Here is a 23,750-nt window from a genome sequence, read left to right on the forward strand (position 1 = left end):
GTTATGTAACCGCAAAATGATGTATCGCATTTCCGAGGCTGCCGCTAGCTGCTGGCTTGAATCTGGTAGTGTGGGGCGGGGCGGGGTGAGGTGGGCGCTGGGCGCTGGGCGCTGGGCCCTGTCCATGACCACAGATGGGCCATGAACTTTTGCTGCCGTCTGTTTCTGGGCACCTGCACTCGACTGGGAACAGTTGCACTACAGTTTAATCACTCCTGCATTTCTGTTCCTAACTGTTCGCGATTCCTTTTTGTTAACAGTTAATTAAAATGGAAATATGGATTTTAAGTCTCTTTGAGCTGTGCACAAAATATTTGTGAATTTTATGTGCGGCCAAAATGGAAAGTAACATGGAAATTTTGAATGTTATGCATTGACTTTCGTTTATCATAAGAAAGTCGAAAAATTAGTTTCGTTTTATGTCTCACGTAATCCACATTAAATGCTCGTGTTTTTTTTTTTGTCTCTCTCATTTTTTGACAGATTTATTTGTTTTTACTGTGAACGCGTAGATAAGAAATGGCAAACATATAAATCTGGGCTTCCCTCTCTCTCTCTCTCTCTCTCTCTCTCTCTCTCTCTATCTATCTCTCTCTCTCTCTCTCTCGCTCTCTCTCTTTATGATTTGGCCCTATGCGATATATGTACTAATGAAAAGGGGTAGGAAACTTAGCTGTCCCTTTAAGGTATGCACATACATATGTACATACATACAGCATGCCCGAAATCTACATCGGCATAAACTGTGTATTAGGATGACAGCTTGATCGAACTTATTTCAGAGTTTAAATTTTCCTCACGTAAAAACCAAAACTTGAAAATATTGGCTACGTTGGCTTAGATTAGTTATTTACATAACTGCATATTTACATTTTACTCATTTTATTTCTTAAAGTTTACACCTTACTTCAATTAGGTGACGTAAGTCCGAATTAAACATCCATTTATTAACATCGGATGAAAAAAACGATATGAAAACAATCGATGACTCAATTAATCGGAATCTTCAACATCGATACATCGATTAATGCTTTAAATTTGCTAATTGCTAAAAGCAATACGTCGAATATTAAACACCCTTCCACAATTGTAGTTTACCATTATCGAAACATCGATTTAAATCGTTAATACAGGTTTAAAGCATCGATTTATCGTTTTTTTTTAATTACTACTTTAAGTGCCATTTGAATTATTTAAATTGATACACAGATGATTTATATTTTGAAGCACATACTTAAAATCTTCAAGAGGCTTAAAACGTTCGATAGCATCGCATTGCCAACAATCGACTATCGAAGGTAACAAATGGGAATTGAAATGATATGTATATCGATAATTGAAATCCTAAAGCCTAAACATGTTTTACTTGTGATAATGTTGCTTTCATTAATCTGCTTTCAATTCTTTTAAGAATTTTAATAGCTAACTCGCAAAATTCCTATTCAAATGTTACATTTGACCGTCAGCAGCCAAAAGAAAAAGGTTGTTCATTTTGTTTCACATTAAAAGTCAAGAACAGAATCAATGAACCTTTTTTTATCTACCCCGCATTTACCATAATTTTGATCTTAAATCGCAAAATCGTAGTCGATAAAAAGCAGAGTTGATAAAATTGGCGGCAAAGTGTCAAAAGATTGTGAGTTTAAATCTATAAATAATTTAAGTGTCTAATGGGTTAATTAATTGACATTTAAGCATGATGTCAATCTTAATGAAGACAAAAAAATAAATAAAATGAATATAAATACAGTCCTATTTTTACAGCCACATTGCTTAGTCAAGCAGCGACTGAGACTGTCAGGAACTGAAAGCAGGCAAAATGAAAAATCAAATGCCCTCGATATATGTCAAGGTAATTTATTTCCGACCGATTGTTCCTCTAGGTATAGTATTTGATATGGTTTGGCAGATATTTGGAATTCCCATTTATTTATTACTACTTATGAGCTGAATTTTTAACCAAACGAACTGCTTAAAAGTCAACTGGAACCCGAACCAAACGAAACCAAAGTAGAACAGGCAAATTTAAATAGCAAATATGATTGTTATGATTGTCACTAAAGTATGGAAAAAAATTGTGAAACCAAGGCTTGAACCAGAACCTAGGTTCATGAATGTAGGAACCCAGATTGATAAACTGAGCCTCAGGGAGGGAGTGGGTACGAACTAGAGGTGAGTTCTTACGCCGCGGCCCAACATGAACACGAAACTAACTTTATTAAGCACGCATAAAGATGCACGGCCCAACTCAACACGGTCGAAAATGTAGAAGTTTGTTTCCAAAATTATGTATATAATGGGAATGTCGGGATCTGTCTTAAGCTGCTTTTATTACATATATTTTGACTGGGTTTGAGTCGAAAGTTATGTCTGACAACATTGATATTATTGAAGTCCGACTTTAGAGATCGTGCTATTCGTGGTGGTAAGGCTTGCACGAACCAGCACAAACCCGCACGAAGCACGCACGAAAAAGAGTTTTATAGCTTGGACCAAACCCCATCTCTATTAGGAACAGCACCAAAGCAACGAGAAAAATTGGCAGCTTGTAATCATGTTCGCAGTTGCAGAGTGTGAACTAAAAACCTTAAAGAAAAGAAAAGTTTTTAAATACAAAACCTAGTTATTCGACCGATTCTTCATGTAGAGCAAAAAGTATTTCATAACACTACTTAAATTTCGACGGATTGTCCCTGTGGCATAGTTCTTGACTAAACTCTAATATCCTTTATATTACACTAATTAATTAAGGTTATTATGAGATCGTGTTAAACGACCTTAGAGCACAAGGATGTGTACTTTCAATCAGTATTTGCTTAGAAAGGTGTGGAATATATTATTTTGAGCCCTCAGCATATGGCATTATTCATATTACCATAAAATAACTATATTAAAAGAATAATCGAGCTTTGTTCTCTTCGTTAACAGTGTTTATTATAAATAAGATATTAATTATAATCCTTACAAATTTATATTTATTATTATTGTTATTATTAGTATTATTGTTATTAGATTATTAATATTATTAATTATTTAATGCTGTTTTTGGCGACCTTTCCATATTATAAATATTTTTTTATTGATTATGATTATCAGGATTATGAATATTATTATTATTGTCAATATTTTTATTAGATAATCGATAAAATATTTATAAGATTATGATTCCGTTTATGATTATTATTATTAATATAATTATTATTTTTATTATTATTGTGATACTTAATATTATTAATTTTGATTTTTGTTATTATTACTATTATTATTGCCATTATTATTAGATTGTGATTATGATTATTGTTCTTATTTTTATTATTATCATGATTAAGATTATTATTATGTCTATTGTCATAATGATAATTATTATTATTATTTGATAATGATTTTGAGAATCATAATCATTGATTGTGCTAATTAAGATAATTATTATTGTCTTTATTATTATTAGATTATGATTATTGTTATTATTATGGATTATGATTATTAATACTTAATATTATTATTTTTATTTTTATTATTACTATTATTATTATTATTATTATTATTATTATTATTATTATTATTATTATTATTATTATTATTATTAGTATAATTAACATTATAATTAATATGATTGTTTTTATGTTTATTGTCATTACAACAATTCATATTATTACTCTTATTATTGTTATTATTTGATTATGATTATGAATCTCAATATAATTGATAATGATTATTAAGATTATTATTATTGTCATTGTTATGAATATTATAATTGCTATAGATGTTCATTTTTCTGCCTCGGGGATTTCTCTAACCTACTTTCGTGTTGGCCTTAATTTATTCATTTGTCAAAAGCGCATCCTAGCGGCAATCATTTGCGTTGTTGTTTTGTTTATTCAACTTGACTAATTGACAGACCTTTGGGCAAAAAACATGTTGACTTCCCCATTGCTGCCCCAGCTCCTTAACTTTAAGCCATATCAATAGCAATGTGTGTTAACAGATTTGATTGGATGACTTCCCTCTGCCAGCCAACCCGCCCTATCGCAACATATAGGGCAGTTGCCCAAACACACACTCAAACGTGTGCACACATATATTACTCATACGCTGGCCAGACTGCCGCGGCGAGTGTCTCATATCAGTCGCTTATCAGGCAGCAGCACAACGTAAACAAGAAATTGTTTAATTGTTAGCATTGCCATTCGGTCTGGGGCATGACAATAGGGAGCGGGGTACAGGTAATGGGGGGAATGAGGGAAATGGATAACATGGCAGCTGTTAGCTGATGGACGGTCGCAGTTTTAAATGCCTTCAATATGGCAGCAGAGCAGCCAGAGAAGCCACAGCAGCCAGAGCAGCCAGAGGGAATGACAGAATGAGAGCGAGTGACATAGATATGGGCAAGGAGGGCGGTAGAGCGGAAAAGGGCAGAGTGTTGTCAGTCTTTCTGTGTGTGTGTGTGTGTGTGTGTGTCGGTGTGTCACTGTGTGTGTGTTTACCTTTTAAGCACTTTCAACTTTAAATTGAATTCATTTCGAGTTGATGATGACGACCCTGATGATTGTCAGCGTTGTTGGCATTCTCATTTTCAGTTTGCTTCCCCTTTCCCCTTTCCCGCCTCCCCCTTTCCGCCCGCCCCACCGCACGTTCTCGTATTCTTTTCATCTTCATTCTCTTTTTTTATACTTGTCATTGTCGTCGTTGTTCTCATTGCTGGTATAGCTGCTGTTATTGCTCAGGTGTGCATTGTCTCACGTTTGTTTATTTATTTGCTAGCTTGATTGCCCCTCACTTGGTTTGCTTTACTGCTCTTTAGTTATTACTATGATGTCTTTCAACTGCAATCGCGTCTTGACACCTCGCTTCCCCTTCCCTTCTCCATGGCCTCTGCCCACGCACCATGCCTGTTCCAATTTCAATATCAGCTTCAGGTTCCCGCTCATTTTATTCCGTTTTCCAGAATCTGGCTCTGGACACGTCTCCACTTGTGCTAGGCTGGCAACAAGTGGCTGCAACAACTACAACAACAACAACAACCACGAGCACCGTAAAGCCAATAAATTGGCTTTAAAAATGATCTGCCCATATCCAATTATAAGAGCGGCGGATTTGTAGCGGTAAAATTAAAAATAACAAAAACAAAAAAAAACAAAAAAAAACAAAAAAAGACCAACCAAAATATAATAATAGCCATAAAGTCAAATTATTGGAATGAAGAGAGTAGAGAATTAAATGTGAACAAAAAACAAGAGAACTCTAGTCGGGAATGCCTGACTAGGAGATACCCTCAACACAGCGCCGAGCTGACATTACAAACATTCTAGTTTCCTACTATACATATACAAAAAAAAAACACACATGCGCCGCTGCGGCTGCGCTGCTTCTTCTCTTATTATCACTCACTATCTATCGTGATATTCATCGGTGCTTATTGTCCGATCTTTATGAAACTTCCAAGGCATAAATATGGCATCCAATTGTGTGTAAATTAAAGCTTGATCTTCTTGTGCACAAGGAGAACTTTTGCTTAAATTGCAAGACTTAAGTATATAGACAGACGAACGGACTAGATCGACGCGGCTGTTGATGCTGATCAGGAAAGTTCTTACTCTATGGAGTCGGAGAAGCGTTCTTCTGCCTGTTACATACATTTGCACAAAACTATAATACTCCTTATTACACATTTTCAATGGGTTCAGTGTAAAATTAGAAACAGCTACAATAACAGTTAGTAACTTAAGGCAAAAAAAACTCGACAGCGAGTTACACCCAAAGGTGTAAAAGGCACTATACAAAATATTCGATCATTATTAATCGATTATAATCAACAAATGTTATCATTTTCCCACTAGATATACTCTGTACATCTCGTGCCGATTGCCTCAGAGATAATATATTTAATGAATGAGCTTAAAATCTTATTTTATTTGAGTGCCGAACTATTGCAGTATTCCCAGTCTGACCTTTCTATGTCTTTTATATCCAGCGATTAATACACGTCTATTTCTCATCAAGGGAAATACAATCAAATGAATAATGTTGGCGCATTGATTTAATTTTCAATATAAACAATAGATGTTATATGGAATTTATTTACTTCTTTCCAACTTTAGTCATATTTCTAGATGCATTCTCTTAAAATATTGCTAGTTAACGGTGTGTTCTAATATCCTCAAATCTATTTTAATTGCAAGAAAATGCATATAAAGCAAAGCTGTTTGATGCCCTTCAAGGGCTTCTTTTATATACAGGGTGTTACAAATGGCGCTTTGCGTGCAGGGAACGGTATTTAGCCAAAACGGGAGAGAGAAACACAGCCATATAGAGAGTGAGCAAAGAAAAAACGCGAGAGAGCCGAGAATGCAACGGCAACTGCACCGGCCCAACTCTTGTTCGAAAAAGGCAGCTCTGGCAGCAAAGCGTGCAGGTAGAACGGCAACAACAATAACATCAGCAACAACTGTGGCAGCAGAAACATAAAGCAAAACAAAGAACAAAAAAAAATTAAATGAAATACAAAAACATAGCAACATCAAGCCGAAGCAGTTGCGGAAGCACCAAAAGAAACAGCATTGTGCTCGGGTTGCTTAATGTGGGTTGGAGAGGGGAGGGAAGGGGAGGAGAGGGGTCCGACTGAATCCAAAAAATTCGAATAGATAACGGAGCTATTTAGCCCAAAAGAAACGAGCACAAACAAGAACCTTTTTATTATCAAACTTCAAGAGAATGCCCAACTAGAAGAAAATTCATAACTAAGGAATACATACAGGTATGTATGTATGCATAAACATATTTAAAAATGCACCCCACTTTTCCTGCAACTGTTTCAAGTTCGCTCTAGATAACAGTTTCTTAAGGAAATTCTTTGTTTTTGCTATCCGATCACACTATATAATAGGCTAATATCAATGACAAAATAAATTGTTCGTAAGAGCTTCTTTCAGTCTAGAGTAGGTCCATAATATCCAGTCTTCTTTAAATACGAGAGAGTTTGTCACAGCTTTCTCTATCTGAGTAACACATCAAATCAAATCGTAAGTGCTAAGAAGCAGTAGTTACTAACACAGAGCTTTGTAAAATTCCCCCTACAAGTGTGGAATATATCATCTCCACACCAATTACCCTTATAGTACAATTTACCTGATAAGCTTACTTGACTGACCGAACCTAAACAGATCCATAAAGGCTTGGATCAAAAGTCCTACCTGTTCCAATTATAAGCCCCTCACTTCTATCTACATACACAGGTGATAATCGCTCTGTGTAGATCAAGTCGCCTGGAAGACACACGTCTAACACAATCATATGAAGACACCTTTCTTATATGATTCTTATATAGCTATGAGAGTGGGATTCATAACTTTCACCAGTTAAATCATCCCAAGTAAACAACTTTACAAGAAAAAGAAGAGCAAGTCCCGGTGTTGTTGTGGGTGGTACTATTATTTCTGTTATGACTTGTCACAAATACCTGGGACTCTATACATAACCCTCTTGTCTTAGAAACATTTAATCCTTAACGGCTATTGCGCCCTTCATCGATACCGCGTCCATCTTCTAAAATGGTCTCATTCAAATGAATACTTGAACTGATCTGGAATGTTGCTAGGGCGCTTTAATGAAATCGTGAGAATTCTTGTTGGAATCCTCCGCTGACATTGTCCCTGATATTACAATAGTCAGGCATTTTGGAATAACTCATAAGAATCGGATGTCCTGCCATGTGCACATGTAAATCCCCATTTAAATGAAACGCATTCTAGAACACTTTCCGAGACGCACACAAAATATCAATAAATACGTTGCAAAAATCCACTCTAAACTTTGAAGGGTTTTGAATATATAAAACCAACATGTTATTTCCAGTATTTCCGACCATTTTCCACTCTAACATGAGGTGGAATCAAAATTCAATTACGAGTTTGTTAAGATTTGAGCATATTGGCAAAACTTTAACAATATCAGACGACTCCCTTAAGAATATTGGATTTGGTAGAGTTTCGGAATCAGTTTACGCAATTGTGACTATTTTGTAAGATAATATCATCAAAGTTACAGTGATATTAATTCAGCTTAACTTATGAACGTCAACATGAAGTTGACAATATGTACGTTAAGCCACATTTGGCCGTATGACACAATAGATCAGCCTTTCCAGAGAAAATCGCATATATAAAGCTATAAAAATTATAAGCAGAAAGCAAATCGAAATGGAAGTCGAGTCGAAACGTGAATAGATGATGCAATATTCACATGAAATGCATTTGAACGCGTGATTCGTGCGAGGCGCTAATACGTGGAATCAAACACTGTTTTGAGCAATGTGGGCAAACATAGCCAGAGGCGTGGCCGGCAGGGGTAGTAACCCAGAGAGTACGGAGATTGCGGTGTCACTCCAAGAATGAAAACTGTTTAAAATAATAAAAGTCCGTTAAAGGGAAAGTCTGTTGTTGTTTTTTTATTTTCATGGACAGTTAAATTAAAAATACGAGCAGACTAAGAGTATTATTTTAGCTGAAATGCGTTTACATTGATGTTGAAAAGTCAACGTTGGGGAAAGCAAAAGATAGTGAGAGTAGATAGTGAAAAATATAATGCTTTAACAACATTTCAATCTCTTCTTAATAGCTTAATAAGCTTCAATAGATGTTTCCTCGTGTTCTATTGTTAACGTGCTCAGATTATTCAGTTTAATTCTAATCACATTTGGCCTTGAATATCTTTAACCTTGACAGAAATGTGGCCCAATACCTTCCAATGCTTTAAACCTCCATTTCTATATCCAGTTCGATTAATATCAGATCAGAGTGTTTTAGCTGTGTAGTTATTAAATGATTACTGATATATAAAAGAGTTTGGCCTGATTGAGAGACTGAATGAGATTACGGTGACTGAAAGAGCTACAAAGTTGAAATGTTACTAAGTCTTCCGTTTGCGTCTAAAGTGTGCACTAAGACGGGGAAGAACACGCCAAGACAGCTTTACAGTTGTGTTTTGCAAACGAGATGCTTTTAGCCTGTTTAGCTTAGGTGCCTGAGTATCCAACTAACAATCGAGAAGTTGCCGGTTCAACTCCAGCAACAATTTATAATTTTTATGTACATACTTAATTAATTTCTTCTCGCAATAAATAAGAAAATATGTGTTTCTTTTAATACAAACAGGAATAATTTGTATACCCTTGCAAAAGGTATTATAAGTTTGTCGTGAAATGTGTAACGCATAGAAGGAGACATCTCCGACCCCAAAAAGTATATATATTCATGTTCAGTATCAACAGCCGAGTCGATATAGCCATGTCCGTCTGTCCGGCTGTCCGTCTGTCTGTTTCTATCCGAACTAGTTTCTCTGTTTTACAGCTATCTTTATGAAACTTTGCAGAGGTGCCTCTTTCTTTTGCACGCAGTACATATGTCAAAACTAGCTGGATCGGACCACTATATCATATAGCTGCCATAGGAACGATCGGTCGAAAAGTAGGTTCTTGTATGAAAAATATTTTTGTTTATCAAGATATCTTGACCAAACTCGGCATTTATTAGTTTTACTATGCTCCTCATAAATATGCAAAATCCTAACAACATCGGTCCACTATATCATATGAGCATTATGAAAAGATAAGGTCTGCAAGGGTATTAAATCTTCGGCGTGCCGAAGATAGCCCGTCTTTCTCGTTTTTTTTTTTTTTTTAGTGCAATTGAGAAGCGACAATTTATTTGCTGAAAAATTATTATGATTAGCGAGAGCAGTAATGAGTTTCCTATCCAGCTTTTATTTAGTTTGTTGATTGACCCGCAACAGGCACAAAGGGTCCATTGAATGTGTTAGGACTGTCTAGTATGAAAAACCCGGGTAAGACATCAGTTTATAGAAAATGGAAAAAACCGTGTTTTTTGGGTATTTTCGAAACAAAAAACCAAACAACGTTTGACCCCAAACAACGCCGGGTAATATCTTCCATATATGTAATACATAAAACAACGAAAATGGGCCCATTTCTTGTGTTTCAATATGGCTTTGAGGCATGAAACACGTAAGCGTGCTCTAGCTGCCACGTGGCTTGCCAATACGTTTTCTTAAATAACTTCCGTGTTTCTCAACCCATCTTTTATTGTTCTGGGGTAGATCAAATGTGCCATAGATTATTCGTATATGCGCAAAAAAGACAAGAGACTACAAATGGTTGTATGATTCCAATTGGAATCCAATAGGGCATCCAAAAAATGAACTATTCTTGATTGGTATATGCTATACGTATATGTATGTCAACTTTGGTGACTCTACCCAACATGAGAAGATCGAATCGACTATTGATGCTGAGAAAGAATATATATGTATACTCCATGAGGCGGGAATTTTTCTTTCTGCCTGTTACATGCGTATGCACAAAACCAATATACCCTTGTTTCTATGGGTACAGTGTATAAGAATTGCAAAGGTAAGTAGTGAACATTTTATCTGCCTAACCAAACAGTGGGCCGAAAAATTCACGACGGACAATGCTAGCTAGTAAATATGAGCTCGTTGTTTAAAATGTGTTTTTTATAAGGGCAAAGTATTTACAGCCATGTTTACAAAGGCGCGCGTTTTTGCATTGAGCTGAAACGTCAGTTTCGCTGGATTAATCGACTTACCAAATGTGCTAAAAAAATCCCTCTGCTCAATCTTTGTTTCTATTATTTCTATATAGGAATCGATAATTTTTCTGCAAAGTCAATTTGTGATAAAGCCGCACGCCAGTCCGATTTTCATTTGTCAAACGTCAAGCATTTGTCATTTTGATCTAGTTTCTTTGTGGAAATTGCGCTGGTTTTTATAAGTTCCAACATTTTGTTGCACGCATTCGCATTCAAAGCTTATCAGCTACTGCAGTTGCTGCTGCCGCTGCAGCTGCTGCGGCTTTGTGCCCGGACGTTGAGGTCAAGCTTGTGTCTTAGTTAGCTTCTAAGCTTCTTCGCCCGCAGCCCTGCTCCCCCTGCTCCCTCTGCTCGCCCCTCTGCAGCGTATCTGTTGGTGTGTGCCATGCAATTTTATGGCCAACTGAGGCAATGACTTTTACACATCGCTACACCACCCGTGTGTGTGTGCTCGCATGTGTGTGTGTGTAAGCGCTCAATTGTATCCGACATCAGCGAGCGCGTGTAAATTTCGTAAAGCAACTCACACAATTGACTCGCTGCCAGCAGCGAGCAGAGACGCCAAGAAACTTGCCTTACCGGATTTTGGATGCTGACCCAGCTAGCAGCAAGCCCCGTCCAGCACCGCCTACCCCCCCTCACACGCCTACGCTCACACCTGAACGGACCGTGGGCAATAGACAAGAAGTGCTGCTCTCTCTCTCTCTCTCTCTGTCAGTCTCTCTTTTCCTCGCGCTCTGCTCTTCCCTTGTGCTCTCATCGTCTTCGTCTTTGTATTGATTTCGTTTTATACAACAAATTCATGACTTTGGAATGTTAGCGTTTGTGTCTGTGTGTGTTTGTCTGTCTGTGTGAGTGTGTGTGTGTGTGTGTGTGTGTGCGTGTGTGTGTTAGCAAACAAGTAAGTAATAAGTAACTTCTTTTTCGGCTTAAAGAAGAAAACTGGAAATTCTGGCGCCCATTTTGCTGGATTCTGTGACCCAAAAAAGAGAAAATCAAAGGGGACTGAGGAGAATGTATCAATATATGGCATATACACACACACAAAACACATGCATACATATATACAGACGGATATGGAGATAAAAATAACATGAACATAATGTGTCAATGTCGATGTGGCATTATGTTTTCAAGAAGGTAACAAAGAAAGCAAGAGAAACATTAGAAACGTTCGTGGCGAAGCCTCTAAACGAACGCGTAGAAGGAAAAGCAAGAAAAGTGCACCTAAAAATAAGTTATAGACTTGTTAAGCCTCATTTACTCTTTATATTCATACATATACTGTATGGACTGTTTTTGTTTGTCTAAGTAAATGGCTTAAGAGGAAGTTAGATTTCATCTTAAACGTACGACACAAGATGTAAAACGTGTGGAAATTGTGGCATGTATTTTCTATGCATCAATATTAGGTATATTCTTAAAGATCTTAGATGTTAAAAAAAAGATTAGTTGGTTATCTTATTCGTAGGGCTGAACACACCAGATATATATTAGATACATATATGCCTTAAAATGTTTCTCCGAGCGGAAAATGCGTGGAATTCTAAATAACTCAACAAGGCTGAGTATGGCCAACTAGTAAAATTATATGGAAGCTTTAAAGTCTTTTTTAAGCCATTAAGAACAAAAACAAAAACTAGAACAGCGAGCCAATGCCCCCTTCCATAATTATTGGCATGTCTTGCCAAGGCGTAGATTATATACATACATACATATGTATGTGGCTATAAATATTGTATAATAGACACCCTCCAGCTTCCACTCGGGGGAAAGGGGTTATGCGTTAAGTTTCAATCAATTAAGGAAAACAGTCGAGTTCGTGGAATCTCGAGACCTGTACGCCAGGACAGCTGTATTGGAAAAACATATTTGTGCTGGTCCGACTCGGTCCGAGCTCGGCTTTCATACTGGAGGGGCTGACAACCCTCTGGTGCATTTCACAGAAAATCTAATAATAGCTGCATTTTTAGTTGGTAAACATAGTTTACAGAGTACAGCGGCTTTCTAGTGCTAAGTTAAATGGAAACGAATCGCATATTGCGAACGTTAGTTATAATGACTTAAAGACTATAGGTATTGAATGGCCATATATTTATCTCAAATTTAAATTTATTTCTTAGATTCACGTATCATCAATGCGTGTGCCAATTCCATTTTGTTGCATGCCAGTTGTACATTCAAATCGAATATCAAACATATTTATGTTTCTATTAAATAAATCAAAATTCGAACTGCCTCTACTTTTTGGACTTACGCCCCCTTTTTTTGGGGGGAAACGCCCCCTAACATTCTGTCAATTGCAATCGGAAAAGCAAAATGGTTTTAAAAAAATAAGCCAAACTCATGTGTTTGTGGTATTTTATGAATTATGCATTTTTGTATTTTTTTATTGGTTAACACACTCCACACAATAAAACTCGTTTCGTTTTCAGGTTAGTTTTTGAGTTGCCGTTACAATCAAAGCGCTTGCAGCGCAGCTCAAACTGTAAGCAGCTCTTCTTACTATATTTTCATTTTAATTGTAGTACTATTTACTAATTAAATGCGGCTATCGTTTAGTGTTATTATTACTTTTTTATTAAATCTTCTATTTTTTGTACAGCAGCTGCAACAACAACAACAATAACAACAATTTCCAGTCGGGTGACTCTCTTTGGCTGCACTCGACGCCCACTGCCCACTGCCCACCATTTTCCCATTTTCCATTCCATTCCATCCACATTTGCTGCCCAGTTTGCAGTTGTTATTGTTGCTGTTACTTTTGTTGCTGCCGTTTTCTTTATGCATGGCGATGCTTTAGTTTTCCTTTTTTAACTGTTGGCTGTGACTTTTGCACTCTCGCACAGTTCATGAATAATAAAAATAAAAAAATAGATGCATAAAAACGTAAAAATTGACAGCTGTGTTAACGGCTTATAACCGATGTCTAAAGTCTGAATCAACACACACACGCACACAGACGCTGCCACAATTGCCGTTTTGCAGGTAAAACTTTTTGAGTTTCCGAGTGAAGAAATGTCAACAATGCCGGCAAAAAGAAAAAGGAAAAAAAAATACAGCTGAAAATGAAAATGTTGCTGTTCTATTTACAAATGTATCTGAGCGCTGCGTGTATTGCATGAATGTTGCCGCCTGCCCTTCGCCCCACAAAACAAAAACAAAAGCACCAAAAAGAGTACGAAAACGCAAAGTTGACGTCGCCGTCGCAGTCGCTGTCTCTGCTGCTGATTCATGGATCGCGTTTAGCTCAGCTGGCAGCTGTGGCCGACTGACGGCTGACAGGCAAGCGTGCGGGCAGGGGACAGCAAGCTTATGCAGTTTGGCAAGCATTGGTCTACACTTACTTTAGTTAAGCGGCGTCGTTGTAGGCGTCAACTGCATGTAGATACATACATATATACGTTTGAATGTGTGTATAAACAAATCAAATTTGTTACACCAACAAAAAAAAAGAAAGAAGAATCACAAGCACATAACAGCACAAGGAAAGAAAAAACAAAATGCGCGTTAGAACGAAACGAAATGGCAATGAAACGCTGGCGCTGGCGCAGACGCAGCAGCCAAACAAACGCCCTAAGACCACAACGCGCGCGCACAGACTTAGACACTAAATATAATATGGGACGATGGGTGGGGGACGAACATGAAAGCCGGCACGACGCGAACTAAACGAAACAAAGTGCAGCACAACGAAAAGAGCAACGCTGTGAACGGTACGACAAACGGCGACTGTTGCCACACAACTGATGCGATTAGTTGGCGCTGCGCAGCGCCAAAGCCGCAGTTAGCCCCACTACAGAGCATCGAGCAGCGAGAGCGACAGCGAGAGCGACAGCGACAGCCGGAGCGTAAGCGTAAAGTGTTTGAAGCTGACCACAAAACGATTGCAAAAACAAAAGCGTCAAAAAGCTGCGCGCGTTGCCCGAACTAGCGCTAAGCGCAAGAGAGCATGAGCCGGAGAGAGCGACAGAGAAGGAGAGAAAGAGAAAGGGAGTAAGAGAGAACGAAATAAGTTCGTCTGGCTGGGGAGAGTACAGTTGAGTAGCCACTGAAGCTTGTAAATGAAATCAGCTGACTGCGCGTTTTGAAAGCCATTGCGCTAACAGAATGTCAACGAAATGTTATCAACATTTAAATTGTTCACATTTACCGCGTTTATTTAACAGAATTCATGACTAGTTCATTTTGGGAATTCAAGAATGCCTTCTCTTATGCAGCACTTAAAAATTTGATCAACAAAATATCCGCCTTCTTGTTCTTGAGGCGAAGTATGCTACACAATAAAGTAGGTTGCACCTAACCCGCCATTTTGTTCAATTATGTCAGTTTGATCATTGGCTCGCAGTGAAAAATATTTATATTTATACAAAAAATTAAAGAAGAGCATCTTGGGTTTTTAATCATAGAGTGAGATTTCGGATCAAATGCAGTATGAATAACTTATTGCTAAATAAAATACTTTTAAAAAAACTCAAACGAATATTAAATGGAACTTACCCAATCTGGAATCATTTTTCTTTCGTACACGCAAGCAAATTGTACAGGATTTAATGCACTGTAAAATATAGAGAAATTGAAGAGTTTTCTTTTTAGATCCCAGTGATTGGCTACTTACATCGTGTATGTGGCGTATGGCCTCGGTGCGCGATATATTGTCCAGGGTGAGTCCATTGACCTCGAGTATCTCATCGCCCACTTCCAAATTATCGCGATCGGACGGTGAGCCGTATAATTTAATTTTACCCTCCGCATTCTCAACGAGAATGATAACATAACCAGATAGTTCGACAACTTGTTGCTGCAAAGAGAGACAGAGAGAGAGAGAGAGAGCGTGACAGAGAGAGAAATAGATAGAAAGAGTTGTGAATGTCTCTTATTCTGAGAGCATAATTTTATTATGCTTGTTATCGTATGTCTGGAAAATTGTCCTCAAGTTTTCAATGTTGTCTCATAAAGTAATTTGCATAAATGCGGCGGGGACCAGGTGCGGAAGGTGCGCTGTCCAAAACCAAATTAATTATACACAAATGCGGGCAACATTGACTAAACCAACCCAACCAAACCCACCAACCCACAGCTCCTTAGCCCCCGCCAGCCGCAGCAGGAGTCGCAATTTCTGCTTCCATTTTCCTGGTGTAGGCGTTCAATTTGTCCGTGTGTGGATGCGAGTGGGTGACTTGGCCCATTATTGCTTGGGCTGGCTCGTTATGTTAATTACAACAAATTATGCTTGTGTGGCAACGCGTGGGACTACACAGAGCGAAATAATCAAGTATTATGTGCCCCAGCCCCCACAACTTAATTTCTCACTAACGTTCAATTTACTGAAATCAAGGAGAACCTTTTTATTTAAAGTGCGATTTGTGCGTACTTGGAATAATCCGATTGTTATTGATTTAATTACAACTTTAGCTCTAACCAAGTTCCTTAAACTCTGTAGCTGATCTTGATTCAAGTTTTATTGAACACAATTTAAGTGCGTGTATACCTAAAAATAAATTACAAAGTGCACTTAATGCGTAACTCAAGTATCTTCATCTTGAACAAAGGAATAATATTTTAAATAAAAACGATGATATAGTGTTTAATTATCGATATAAAAAATTGATATAATTTTATTAATATTAATATTAATATTAATATGTTTAATAGTATCTAATGAAAACCAATTTCTGAGATGGGCTGTCTAGCCAGATGTCGACTCTCGAGTCCATAGACAAAATTTCCTCCTCGATTCTAAACTAAGCAAAATAAAACTTTTTGTAAAACATTGATATAGGCAAAAGTAACAAAAGTAAGAAACTTTTCCTCGAGAAACTGTTCCGTCTAAGTCCGCTTTTGCCTGAAAGTTGTAAGCTCTGAAATAAAACTTTCGCTGATATTTTCTTTTTAAATATTTTGTATTTTTTTTTTCACGCTCTCAACTCGAAACTGCGAATAAACGAATATTGCCCAACGATGCGATAAAATTCATTGTTGGCGAGCGAATTAAACTTTTCGCGGAAAAGATTCTAAAGCAGGAACAATTACTTCTCTTACTTTCCTACTTTTTGGCTTTCCGTGTAGGCTCTACGAAGGAATTTACCGTTGCTGGCGCCAGCCCCAACCGAAATCTCGAATTATTCCAGCATGCGCATTCCAAACATGTACATATATATCTGTGTGCGTCTATGTAAACAAGCGCTACCTGCCACACATTTGCTTACATACATATGTATGTACATATATTGTTGTCTGTGCATACATACATATGTATGTTTGTATGTGGGTGTTCATACCCTTTGCTGTCGACTTGTGTACATACAATAATGTATTGTGAAAAATCAGTGAACGAGCAGTTTCAAATTTGAATATTTTGATTTAAGCTGTTAAAAATTGCATATAAAGATTTTACAAATCTTCATTTAGGATTTATTTTTATGCGTTTTGGTTCTAAATATCCGTTTTGAAATATGAATGCAAAAGTTAACTTGAGAATATAAAACTAACACAAAATTTGATAACAAAAAAAAAAAACAGAACATATTTAAAAAACAATTTATTTTTTAATTAAATATTAAATATTATATTTTTAATTCTTGGGTGACCGTTTCGTACTTATCTCACTTATTTCTCGAGTTTAATTTGTTTCAAGATTTTTTCTTGTATTCAGATTTCTTGTTCTTAGTTTAAAATTTTCACTTTCCCATTTTCAGTAATTCAATATATGAAAGTATGGATCTTAAAGAATCTCATATACTTAATTCGAGATCATTTTAACTTTGCTTTAGACTTTAGACGACTTCTTTTTTCTCTGTCCCGGACTCTGCCCCAACAACGATTTGATAATGGTTAATAACAGTGCATCTCCAGCTCAAGTTTGGGTTTGTAGTTTGGGCAAACATTTTGGTAGCAATTCGTAGTTCTTAGGTGACATTAACGCCACTTATGGATCAACAGTCGCAGTTCGACAACTACTGCCATGTTACAGTTTCAGCAGCATTGCATTTGAAATGCATTTGGGCATCACCTAGGGTAGTGAAAGTCAAGCAAATCTATATTTTTTAATATAACCTCTTAAACAGGAGGCCCTACATTGCTGGAAATAATTAAATCCTCGAAAGCCCTAGCTAAGTAAATTTTATAAAACTTACAAGCAAGAGCCAGTCAAGACTACAAGATAGACATTATATACTTTACAAGATGTATATATGAACGAGTTGACCTCAGAGACTATACGAAACCTGAAAACTTGAACGAAGGTCCTTTTAGTGCACGAAAAGATCGAGTACATTGCAAATCATCGACAACTCTTCGCGTTACCATATCGTGTTTTTTAAGGATGTAGGATATCAGAAGGCATATCTGCTTCCAATCTCCTCAAACTTAATAAAACTCATATCTCAAGCTAGACTCGTCGCTTTGGTATTTACACACGATTGGGTGTCATATTTATGCCCCGAAGATTATATTAAGATCGGACAATAAGCACCGAAGTTGACCACAAACGTAGATGTTTGAAAAAGACTTTGAACTAAAAGGAAAAAAAATGTCGCAGCTTTTCGCTAATATATCTTAACCCAACTCGGCATCTACAAGATTAAATATGCCGCTCATATATGAGCAAGTCTAATAAAGATCGCACTATTATATTATCTATCTTTATAGAGAGGACCGATTGTTTTCCGCTACGAGCTTCACTATCTTCATGGAACCGAAAGGCAAATGCCTTCAAGGATTATAGATCTTCTGCGTGCCGAAGATATCCGTACTTTCGCGTTTTATGTTACGTAGAGCTTTGAAACTAGGTTTCGAGCTAATCGGACAAATCCTTTACTTAAATTGAAACCGTTTGAATGACTCGCTTGACTTATTGTTGGGCTGAAAATCGTTAATTGCAATCATTTTTTCTCGAGCAAAGCCGGGTTATTCCTGCTAATGATATTTTCATCATATATGTATATGCATGGCTGATGGATTAACTTACTGCCTTTTTATGAGCATGCCCCGCTTTGAGATACCCTGTACCCAGCTTAAGCTGTCGTAACTCAATTTGAACTTCTTTCAATGCATCCACAAAATACACACATATTTATGATATTTTTAACAACTTAAATCAAAATAAACTCAGATTTTATTCTGCCCGTTTCTTGACTTCCATCTTCAGCGATATATACATTTACATACATTTAAAATGTCCAGAATCTACAAATCGCACAATCGCAGGGTTCTAAAGTGTTTAATATTCTGTTAAATTACAGCCTGATATTGGGGCAACAGTAGCGAAAACCACGGAGTGGAGAGGAGAGGGCGAAAGAGATATGGGCAAGTCAAATGGCAAATGATCTGGCACAGGTCAGAGGACAGGGGGCAGAGGGCGCGTTCAAAGCAAATTCTGCGGCAAGTGCGGCCAAACGCACGCAATGCACAAAAGAACGGGGCGGCGATTGAAAGTGGTGAAAGTGCGATTGTTGCAAGGCTGCGGAATGCGACAGCAACAACAACTGCTGCCACACCAAAGCAACAAACAAACGAAACATTCAACTACGCAAAACCCAAGCGAACTGAACTCGAGTCGAGTTGAGTTGGCAAACGGCCAACCAAAAGGCAGAGGAGACACTGGACTCTGGACGCAGGACGCAGGACAATGCCACAAACCAATGGCCGCCAAAGGTGCAGGTGCACCACAAAACAAGAACAATAACAACAAATACGATGATGACAGCCTGACATTTGATAGTCTCCGCGAAAAAGTTTTATTTTAGCATTTTTTCTCTTTTTGCCGGCGCTTAATGTGATTAGGCAGGGCGCAATAACCGACAACAACAACAGTAGAAGCTGCAACAAAAGTCGGCCAATTGCTGCAAAGGCTGGTCACCAGGGGGCGCCAAAGTCAACGACAGGAAAAAAAACAGCACAACAGCGACAAAAAAAAAAGCGGCGGCATAATTATTGGCGCTTCAGCGCCGGATGCGGGCACTCAGCACACACACACACACACACACACACACACACACACACACACACACACACACACACACACACACACACACACACACAAGTGTGTAGAGAGGGAGCATGGTGGGCCAGAGGGAGAGAGCGTAAATATGTACATATGTAATGCGGGGGCATGTGGAGGACGAGCTGGCGACATGGACACAAAACTGGAGCAGCCTCGGTCGCAGTCTCATCCGCAATTGCCAGTCGCAATCGCAATCGCAGTCGCAGTCGCAGTCGTCCCAGCAGGACTCCAACAACAGCACCCCCAACCGCTAACCTCACCCTCCACCCACTGTCGCACTTGAATGAAAAATGACAGCAATTACGCTTAAATTATGCGTTTGTTTTCATATGAGCGTCCTTGTCAGTTGTTTTTTTTTTTTGCTGCACTTGAAGCTCATTTCACACATTGACACATAGACAGACATAGGATAGACATAGCGCCATGAGGCAAAAACGAGATGGAGAGCAAGAGAGGAGCAAAGCAAATGCCAACATTCAAAATTTCCCTTGCCTTAAAAATTAATGGGCATGCTCTGCGTGTGTGTGTGCCCAGGAGGAAAAAAATACAAAGGCACTTAATTTGACATGGAGCTGCAAATCAGAAATCAAATTTAATCTATTCTTTTACTACGTTAATACGTTTAAGAAATTTTCCTAAAAGTACATGTACACATGTTTGAATAAAACTCGTGATGTAACATAAAATAGAATTAAAATTCAGATACAATTATACAAAAATACAAATGCAGTAATTTGGCAAAGCAAATGAAATTATGAAGCTTATTAAAGAATCGTAAAAATGTTTTAAATGTAGCGCTTCTTCTTATACAAATAAAATACGAAATAAGAGAACATTTTCTTTTAATCATCAGCAGAGGAAGAACAGGAAATTTATCCCGACAATTTTACAGAGTGAGTCCGTTATTGCGTGAAAAAAGTGGTTTTAATGAAAGAAGCACAGTTTCAGCTATCATTGTGTGCGCTAGTTAAAAATAAACTTAAAAGTGTATTAATTTGAATACATCGCCCAAGCGAGAGAAGCCACATCATATCCATTGGGACTTAATTGCTTTTCAAGTTGGCAACCACTTAAATTGAATACTTTGGAGACATAAATATGCAGAGCATCTGTTGTTCGAGCAAGCGAAATGTTGCTGAAACTCAGCTGCTAATCAAACAGCCAACAACAAGTAGAACAAGTACAAAGCGAACAACAACGACAACAACAACGACTTGACTTGTCATATTTAACATATAAATGGCAAAACAAATCTCTGGATATTGTTTTAAATTATGCGAGCACACACACACGCACACAAAACAGCGACTGCGACGACGGCAGCGACAGAGACGGCGTCGGTGACCGCGACGCTGGCTAATCAGTCAATGGGCTAGGCAAAAGGGTGCGCGACGTTTTGGGGGGCGAGCAAGAGAGCAAGGCAAAGCGCTTAGCCGGTTTACGGCTGATGTTTGTAGACTTGCTGCCAGCTGCCTGATGCTGTGTAGACTTTTACGCATGTATTCGCATAAACAGGCGAAAAACTGCCCAAATATTGCTGCAAGTTGTTGTTATTGCTGCTGTTGCGGCTGCAAACACCCAGCCAGCTGCTTGCACATAATTTCTTGCTGCGTTTTTTTTTTGTTGTAGACTTTCTGTTAGTTCAGTTTGGTTCGATTCACGCGCGATGCCTGCTAGCCATGGCGCATGCGCCTGGCGCAGCCTGACATGCACACACACTCAGAAACGAACACATGTGTGTCGCTGCCAGCGTCGACGTCATCGCTTCCTTCGTGATGCGGCTGTCTTTTGTGAATTAAACGCACACATACCCGCACACACATACACGCTTACACAGTTACACTTAATGAAGCAAATGTTCCGTTACTCGCCTCTTTTTTTTTTTTTTTGTTGTTCACTGCGTTCTGCAAGCTACAACAAAAAAAGCAAGAACAACAACATCAGCAGCAAAAACTTTTCGTATTTCATGGCAATAGTTGCAAAGTTTTGACAACTTGGTGAGCGAAGTGTGAGCGAGGGGTACGGGGATGCTTGCGAAAAGTGCGCACGGTGTCAAAGGGCGCCTCAAGCGTAATTTACAGTTTGACACCCGCGCTAGCATACACACATATGCGAACACACATGCGCCACCCTCACACGCCTACAAGAGACACTCAACTCGCGCAACTGATGCAGCAGAAATTTTCCTGCATACTTTTCAGCGCAGCTGGAAATAATTTGATCCAAAATTAACTCGAAAACCTCGAACAACATTCGCAACTTGAATGGCAATAAAGCATTCATTTTGCACAGCGCTTGCGGTTAGCAAAAATGCTTAAAAACAGCAATGTTTTCATCATAAAAGTTAAACATTAATTGACCATCGAATTGCAGCTTTACAGTTTCTGATTGTCGTTAAATGTAACCTAACAAAAATTCGTTGTTTTTTTTGGCATATTTATTAGATAAAAAACAGTGGGAAATCTAGGAAAAATGTAAGCTTTCTTTAAAACAAATATATATATTATTTTCGTATGTCCGTAGACCCTTTCAGAAGGCATTTTATTTATTATAATTATTTATGTAACGCATAGAAAACACCTTCGACTCTATCAAGTATAAGGTATATACGATTTTAGAAGTGAGTGTTGCGATTCTTTAAAACGGACTTAAACGATATGGCAATAGATAAAAAAGTAAAATATATTTCTATAAATTTGTACATACGCAATTCAAACAATAAGAAGGCGCGAATTCTTAAATAAGTAAAACAAAGAAGTAAACAATGTTTAAAACAAATTTACTTCAATATACTTCAGATGCGCTTCTGTTCTTCAGGGCAAATACAGAAGAGCAAAAAACTATAAAACATATAAATACATAATTTAAAGGGACTTAAACAATTAAAATCTTTTTTGGCCTGAAGTTCGAAAGTGTTCAATATATATATGTATATGTTCTGTAAACAGGTATTCCGATTTGGAAAGAGACCTAGGCGTGCCCAAAGTCGGGGGACGCTATAATCATACAGGCGCGAACTATTTTACACTGCTTGGAAATCATCCAAATCGTCTGGCTAGGCACAGAGGAGTCCGAATGCGGAGGAGATTGCGAAGGTCACATCCAATCGATCTCTCAGATAGGCTTATATAATCAACATTTCTTTGTACATTTTCTTGTTAGACTTAACAGTAGAATAAGTTGTATTTGTAAATATTCATATATGTTTAATTTAAGTTGTTCCCATAATAACAGTAAAAATAAAAAAAAAGGGAAAAAAATAGTAATAAAAGAAAGTAAACAGTTGAGCTATTCCTGTCTTTAGTTTGGGCTTTGGTGCAATTAATGTTGTTGTTCCCGCAGCAATTTGTTAAATGACGCTACCTTTGCCCATCCTTGGAATATTTGCTTGTATATTTGTAACCAACCACATGACCAACAATTGGCGAACAAATCCACCATCATCCACCCATCAATAACAAAGCATTAACCACGCACCCACATATATTTCACACCAAGATGAAGGTCAATATGTAGTGAATATAAATGTTAAAGAAACACAAACTTTTTTTAAATAATTAATTTAATAAGTCTTTAACGATAGTGCAGAAGATATGTAAATAGGAAAATATTAATGGTTCAAACAAGATCATCAAAAAGACAGGAAAACATCTGCGCAGATGACAAAATAAAATTGCATTAATATCAAAAACAGCCCAATGTCTATGAAGTCGTTAGTAATAACGACGTATTTTGTAAAAATAAAATTCGGTAAAATAATTTTGTTTACTTAAAAGAGGAAAACGAATCATTTCACAATTTTCAGTTAACGATTTGTACTCCAATGGAAAATTCGACTTAGGTCAATTTTTTCAGAAGCCGGAATACCTAAAATGGCTAAATTACAGTTGTCACCAAATAAACAAATTTTCGAATTTGTGGTAGCGCTACTAACAAAAGTCACACAAATAAACAAAAATGACGAAAGTCAAATAAAAGCAATACTGTCGAAATATCATGATGATCCTATAGAAGGAGGCCATACAGGGATTATTACTGTCCCCAAATGACTAAGACCATTACAAAGTATGTGAAAACTTGTGTGAAATGCCAATTAGCAAAAACCACAACACATACCAAAGACC

At 37.6% G+C, this 23,750-nt stretch overlaps 1 protein-coding gene across 2 annotated transcripts in view; it reads right to left on the minus strand.

Annotated features, from left to right (window-relative positions):
• The window catches only part of sdt (stardust), a 96,618-nt gene that overhangs the window by 60,537 nt on the left and 12,331 nt on the right, over positions 1 to 23,750 (minus strand). For both annotated transcript variants that reach the window (XM_064699531.1, XM_064699536.1), the window contains exons 3-4: positions 15,241 to 15,423; positions 15,123 to 15,180 (exon numbers count right to left, since the gene is read on the minus strand). In XM_064699531.1, the coding sequence (XP_064555601.1) occupies positions 15,123 to 15,180; positions 15,241 to 15,423 (241 nt within the window). The remainder of the gene's footprint in view (positions 1 to 15,122; positions 15,181 to 15,240; positions 15,424 to 23,750) is intronic.

The sequence above is a fragment of the Drosophila montana genome, unplaced genomic scaffold (genome assembly GCF_035044405.1).
Source record: "Drosophila montana isolate Dmon_TW-CO22-7 unplaced genomic scaffold, ASM3504440v1 contig_1624_1, whole genome shotgun sequence".
Taxonomy (NCBI): Eukaryota; Metazoa; Arthropoda; class Insecta; order Diptera; family Drosophilidae; genus Drosophila; species Drosophila montana.